At 49.5% G+C, this 7,518-nt stretch overlaps 1 protein-coding gene across 1 annotated transcript; it reads right to left on the bottom strand.

The window, feature by feature from the left end:
* Window positions 1-311: 311 nt before the first annotated feature.
* On the bottom strand, window positions 312-4,698 carry LOC133168536 (uncharacterized; the record flags this gene model as incomplete). The annotated part of the gene is made up of 1 exon (XM_061300149.1): window positions 312-4,698. A coding segment is annotated over one exon (2,298 nt), but the record flags the coding sequence as incomplete, so codon positions are not given.
* Between the last annotated feature and the right edge of the window lie 2,820 nt (window positions 4,699-7,518).

Here is a 7,518-nt window from a genome sequence, read left to right as displayed (position 1 = left end):
GAACAAGGGATTACAAAGCGGGCTTGACAACAGACTGATCGACATATGTAAACTGATGTACGGTTGTTTTCAAACAGGTGACATCTCAAATTTTAATCTTAGCACAGGGGATTGGGGGGTCATAACTATATGGAACCAAACACATATCGGACTAACATTCTTGTATAACGTTGTTAGGATACGGATTTTAGCTATTGATCTGACTCCAAATTGTGATCAACACTTAACACATAAATTGCAATGTCCTAATCCACACACTGGCGCACCTAACAATTTTGCGAGTTCGTTCTGTCAAAGAGAAGACCAGTAGATCAATTAGACCAAATTTACCAATTATTTATTCCTGACAAAGCGCACTAATACAGGCCTGGGTCCCGGGTCCCTCACACTAAAACTCGTGCGTTTTTGTGACCACCAAAGACGACACATTCTTCCGGGTTGCCCAGTTTTAAAGAAACACAATATGAATATTAAAGCATGCAAAATATTGTGAGATGATTGGTGGATGGCCATCTCCTCCCCGTCCAGGTGTCGCTGAGGTCAGACGGTTTGGTTTTCCCCTCGAAGTCTGGTTTCATATAGTTGCTCGTTGTTCTCGTAGCTCACCGACCTTGAGATTATCTCGTCCGGTACTCCCTGTCTAGAACTATACACAACACTTCCGAGAAAACAAGTTCATACAGTTTGCCTGCACATTCCTCGGCCCCACCAATCCACACGAGCACTCCAATACTAGATATTAATATGATTATAAGTTTAACACAACCTTAAAATATGTTTGCAAACTCCCAAAAGCACATTTCCCTTTATTCCCTCTCATGACCTCATTTATGAGGTCATCACCCGTTACCCTAGCAAACAGCCACCAGCGTGGTGTCGATCCTTCCTTCCCCCTGCGGCTCATGTTGAGTCAACAGGACATATTGCCCCATCGGTGGCAACGGGCCAACGGTTTTCTCGATCAACCGGACAGTGAGTGATCTAATACATGGAATACAACAACAACCGCATAATATCATGATTGTAGTGAAAATAGCCACAGCAACAAGCACAGACATGATGAGCCCTTTCCAGTTTCCAAACGCTTTCATCCAATCATACCAAATATCGGTGTGTACACCTGAATGATCTTTCATCTTTTTGTTCAGTGTCCTTAGTCCTTCCAACGCCCTGGTCAGTCGGCCCCCTGGTGCCGTGTTGTTTGGGATAAAAGTACAACATGCGTCACCAAACATTCCACATACACCATGTTCCTTAGCCAATAACATGTCCAACGCAATTCTATTTTGGAACGCCATTAACGACGTTGCAGCCAATTGTTCATGAACTGCGGCGAATGATTCAGCTGTATAATTACCCAGTCGTTGGACATTGTAATGAACGTAATTAATGCGGTCTACATTTTTATTGGGGGTGATCCATAGGAAGATACTTTCGAATCCCGAAGCCACTTGATTAGCGAGTTTATACTCATCTGGTACACCCCGGGGCACTCCTATAGCGTCAATATATGTTGGATCGTCGTCGTTCAACCACGGGGGCAAAACGTCTCTTTTGGCTCGCTTCAGGAGCTCCGCCAGTGGGAACTCCAGGTCCCAATTGAGATTCTGTATTTCAATGGGGACAACCACCACAGGCATTATCAAAGACACGAGGGCACAGATACCTGATGCGTTCTTCGGCAAGCGATCATATAATTTGTCATCACCACACCACAACCAGATGTCTGCACGAGAGAGAGGAGAGGTTACATTCAGTGACAAATTGACTTTGCACCATGTGGGATCTATTGTCCCAATACTTATGCCGGTTCCGTTTAACTTTAAACATGTCATATTTTGTTGAGTCACATGGTTGTCAAAAATGGGCTTTCTTTTTTCCCATGACACGAAGCAACAACAAACTGTCCATCTTCTTTACATTGGTAAATACATGTCCCTTCTCTATCGGGTGGGGCTAAATCCAATACTCTCTTTACTTGTTGAATTTGGTTCCTCCACACCCTTCTCTGGTACTTTTCCAATTTGTCATGTAAGGTTTGGTTGGTCTCTGTCCAATTAGACAACGTGACATACGTTTGCCAATTTTTGCTGTCACATCTCTGTCTCAAACCTTCCTGTTCCTCTCGTGAGAGCTCTTCTGTTGTGTTCACCTCAGCTTCATAGACTACTTTTCCTCTGCATCGGTATTGTTTGTTGGTGGGTGAATTTTGAATTTGGGACGTTTTCTGCTGGATGGTCTCATCAATTGTCATCAATGCCCACACAAAAAGACAACTCACACATAGCACTCCTACTAAAAATAATTCTGAAAATTCCCAAAAACCTTTCCTTTTCCGTATTGTTCCTTCTGTTCCCCCCCTTTTGGCCGGGTCCGGGACACGGCCAAACAGGAATACCTTCATCCTGACGGAACAAACTCTGGGGCCGGACGGAGTTGTGAGTAGTGATACCACCGGCGTCCTTTGAAGTCGAGCTGGGCCGCGTGAGACGTCCTGGCCAAGACACGAAAGGGGCCCTTCCACCGGGGGTCCGTCCACTTTCTAGAGATGACTCGGACGTACACGTACGGCGTGAGCTGTTTCTCCGCTGACACGCCTTCCTCCGCCGCAGCCGCAGCGGATTTCTCTCCAATCTGTGCAGAAACACTGGACACCAAAGCAGACAAATAGGACCAGTATGCTGCATGAGACAAATTTGGTACCGTAACATCCTCTGGTGGGACGAGCGTCGTTGCTGGTCCCGGCATTAGACGACCCGTCATCAATTCAAATGGTGCGAATCCAGTGCGCCTGTTAACGGATTGCCGCACAGACAACAAGGCAAGCGGGAGCGCTTGGAGCCAATTCATTGTCGTTTGAGCCATAATTTTGGCTAATTTCTCCTTCAGTGTTCGATTCATACGTTCAACTCCGCCCTGACTCTGAGGATGGTAGACACAGCCGAATCGATGCTTCAACCCCAAAATTGATTCTACCTTGGCCAAGGCTTTGTTGTTAAAGTGTGTACCATTGTCAGAGCGGATCAGGGCCGGGAAACCATGCGTGGGGATGTAATGGGTGATCAAAGCCTTGATCACAGCAGTAGAATCTTCTTTCGAGCACGGATATGCCTCAGGCCAGCCTGAGTAAGCGTCAACCATCACAAGCAAAAAGCGTTTCCCATTCACTCTTGTACTCATGTCGGTAAAATCAATGATCACCTCTGCCCCCGGCCACGGGGCCGGCTGAAACAGGCCGGGCTTTGGTTTCAACGTAGGGCGTGCATTGAACGTCTGGCAAGACTCACAATCTGCAACGAATTTCCAGACCACATCCGAGAGTTTGGGATGCCACCAACTTCGAAGATGGATCATCATGGCATGGGGACCCACATGGGAAGGTGTGTGAGCCTGTGTCAGGATCTCCGACATCAGCCTTCCCTCCGGAAGAGCTGGCTGTCCTTTGGGTCCTACCCACAAGCCATCTGATCGTTTGACAGCCTTTGCTGCCAGCCAAACCGATTTTTGTTCCGGGGAGGTGGCACCCTGGGCGGCACACAGATCGGCATGCGAGAGTGACAGAGGCAAACAGGAGTCGGGGTGCTCCCCGTCCACAATTAGTGGACCGCGGGACACCATCATGTCCTCTGCCCCGCCGTACCCGGCCGTCTGCTTGGCCAATTCATCAGCCGCTCGATTCCCCCTAGCCACTAAAGTGTCAGCTTTGGAGTGACCAGGCACTTTGACAATGGCCACCTCGCTCGGGTACTTCAACGCCTCAAACAACTGCAACATCAAATCCTTGTGCGCAATCTCCGAGCCTCTGGCCGTCGTGAACCCATTCTGTAGCCACCCTACCAGATCGATCAAAGCCGCCGACACCGCATAAGCGGAGTCAGAATAGATGGTCACGGCCTCCCCCTTGCATTGTCGCAAAGCTAACACCAGAGCAAAGACTTCCGCCGCCTGGGCTGATGGGTGGGTGTTGAGCTTCATCACTTTAAGAGGCTGGAAGGAGCCATCCCTCCACTCGACCGCCGCCGCGGCCGCATGGAGGGAGCCCATCCTGTCTCTCCAACAGCAGCCATCTGTAAACGCCACCCGACCGTGCCCGAGCGGAGTGGAATAGAGGTCAGGTCGGACTTTCGTCACCGTCTGGACCTTTGATGCACACTCATGGGGTCCCACCAACAATTGATCGGCCATGTTCACACCGGAATGGACATAGTTGACATTTGGGGCAGTCAATATTTTCAACAATCGTGTTTGTCGCAGCGGAGTCAACGTGAATGCCGCCGATGCGACAAACGAGGAGACCGCATGATCAGTTAACACATAGACTGGATGCCCCATGACCGTGTGGGCTGTTTTGAGTAAGACCTTCGCCAGGCCAGCCGCATACCTGGAACAATCGGGTTGTCGTTGCTCAATGTTGTCCAAGGGGACGCTGCAATACATCAACACTGCACGTCCATGCTGCATTTTCTGGTACAGAGCTCCATTCACAACTTTCCCTGAAATAGAGACATCTAGATGGAAGGGCAGAGTGTAGTCAGGAGTGGCCAAGGTCGCAGCAGAGGCCAGCTCCTGCACCAGTGACACAAAGACCTCGGTAGCCTCCGGTGTCCAGACCAGGCAAGCCTTGAGATTCCTGGCCCCCTGTTCGCGGATCAGGGCTCGGAGGACACCAGTTTTGTCGGCAAAACAGGGTATGTAATGTTAAGCTTTCTGAGACTCTAACCAGTACAAATTAGGGATGTGTGTCTTCCGCCAGTCGGTTTGCAGCAACAAATGTTTGACCATTGAGCCCAATTCTCTGGCTTCATGACCTGGGGCAAGAGCTAGTGAAATGTGTGGTACCCCTTTTTCTGTCATTTTGAACCACTGCATTTGTTCTGGTGTTAATTCAGTAGCTGCTGCAACTCCCTCTTTACCAATCAAAATGCATGATGAAGTTAAATCCCACATGTGCCCTTCAATTTCTTCAAACAAATCCCGATAAACATCATCACTTTTTCGGTCATAATATAGCGTGCAATGCAAAGGATCAACAGGTGGGTGGTATGGCGCCAGTGAGCAGATCCAGGGCTTCCACAGTAGGTAGGTCGAGAACACACCGCCACCAGCAGGGGTCTCTGGCTCCAGCCTGGCCCAGTAGATGGTTGCAGTTTCTGCTTCTGCCGGTAGGGGCGCCATCAGCCACTGACCATGTTGTTGTAGCTGCTGTGAGCACTGGATGCTGATGCCATCTGGAAATTGAATAATCACTCCCTCTGGCCCACACAGAATTCTGGCTTGAACGGCTGACAGCAAGTCCCTTCCCATCAAATTGATCGGAGTGTCTGTGGAATGGATGTATTTGTGCCACAGTCTACACCCTGTTCGGGTGATCACAGTTTCAAGTGGTTTGGTGAAAGGCAGAGTACGTGGTTGTCCCGAGAAGCCGACTAAAGTCGTTGTTTTCTTTGACAGTGAGGATACAGGAAGGGCAGTGTTTATTGATGAATAAGTTGCTCCCGTGTCCACCAGCATCTTCACAGGTTTTCCTTCCACTGTCACATGAAGCATTGGCTCCGCCGGGCCACTGCTTTCCTGGCTCCCCGGGCAGCCCTATTCAAATTGTCCACACCAGAGATCATCATGTTGGTAGTACTGACCTCCGTGCGTTTGTGGCTGTTGCCAGGGCCGTCCACCGGGTGGAGCTGTTCCTGCCTGTTGCATCGGCGCTCCGGGTTGGTATGGCGGGCCTTCGGCTGGGTGGGTGGCTCCGCGTGGTCGATACTGTGGACATCCTCTTGCCCAGTGATCGGTTTCGCCGCAGATGAAACATGCATTTGTTGAATGGGGCTTGTATGTTGCCCTCCCCGGGTAAGCAGGTGCACTCCCTCCCCGGCCTCTGTATCCGCCCCGGAACTGGCCCCTTCCGCGCCCCACCACCTGAGGAGCCTGTGACATTTGCATTTCCTTTTTTTGTGATTTAGACTGTTTAGCTTCACCATGCATTTTTGCCAACTGTAATTTCAACAACTGTTTAGATAATGCATCTGTCTCGTTTTCAACTTTAGCTTGTGACTCAGTGAACATTCTGCAGTGATGCAAAAGATGACGTTTAAATCGTTCTTCGGCACAAACCAGAATGTCAGGATCTGACATTAGCTGCTTCTTCACATCTGGCGGAAGTCCATCCAGCAGCGCCGTTCGGAAGAGCACCTCTGCCTCGTGCGTGAGAGCTGGATGTCGACCTGTGGTTTCAATCCAACTTTCCACACATGTTACATAATGTTGTGCAGGTGACATTTTCACATCATAAGGAAACATAGTGGGGGCCAGATCGGTGGGTTGTGGGAAAGTCAATTTAATGTTTTCAAACAGGGGCGCTGCTACTTGTGGCAAGGGCACCTCCCTCCCCAGCCTCGCTGTGCCTGCTGCTTCCTCAATTGCCTGCAATTGCACTAGAGAGCATGCTCCTGCCAACATCTGGCGCATGTCACCGAGTGTACAGCTCTGCCCACTCATCAGAGCTAAAAATTTGTTCAGCCACACCTTGCCTCCTCTGTGAAGTGGGGGCATCTTTTCCATCATCGCGGTCACATCACGGAGCACCATGGGCTCGTAGTGCTGACCGCCCGATGTGGTCACCAGCGGACACATCAATTCATTTTTCTGCACCTCGGCCTGTGTCATCTGTCCCTGACCACTCCGCAAATTATATTTTCTCCGTGTCTCTCTCTCTCCCTGGCTGCACTTCTTTCTACTGTCCTGATTCGCGCACTCCAACATTTTTCTCTGTTGCATCACAACATCATCTTCTTCCTCCTCACACGCCCGCAACCACACATGTACACATAAACGCACACACAGCGAGCGCGCACACAACCGCACATACACACACGCATCCGCACGGCACGCACGCCAATACACAAAGTGCTCGCGCAGAGCTCAGACGAACGACGATAGACTGACACAAACTTTTACAGAGATTACGCACATACACAGAACACACAGACAAAGGGATTCGAATCCATCTCTCATGTAGCTCACAATTTGCACTTCCAGCATACATTCCTCTCAATCTCACTCCATTCATTCCTCTCATCACACACACACTCCCCCCAATTTGGTTGCACATTTTGGATATTTTAGCGGTCTGGTCTCTCACAGGAGGAACTGTTACCACCGGATATTTTTTGAGGAGGCCTCACTTCCCCTCGGGGATCTCTTTATTAACCCCAGCTATCTGAATACGATCGTCACCGTACCCTTGTCCGCCACGACGAAGCACTAGGTCCCTGACCTATCCGTAGTACGCGTAAGTCCCTGACTTTACCGTACACGTTACACACGTAAGTTCCAAACTTATTCACCGTATGTATATTCACTTCATGCACACCTTATTTGATCTGAACGACAGTCTCCTCTTAAATTTCCTCTTTCAATTTGCAGAATTTCGACATATAGTAACAGGTATTCTGCTTACCTTATCATTGATGAGCTCAGGGTTTAGGAGACGTCGTACCAGCTCAACGTTGTGCGCTTATT

This window comes from Syngnathus typhle, linkage group LG15, assembly GCF_033458585.1.
Source record: "Syngnathus typhle isolate RoL2023-S1 ecotype Sweden linkage group LG15, RoL_Styp_1.0, whole genome shotgun sequence".
Taxonomy (NCBI): Eukaryota; Metazoa; Chordata; class Actinopteri; order Syngnathiformes; family Syngnathidae; genus Syngnathus; species Syngnathus typhle.
The sequence above is the reverse complement of the archived record's forward strand: the minus strand, read 5'-3'. Positions and strand labels throughout refer to the sequence as shown.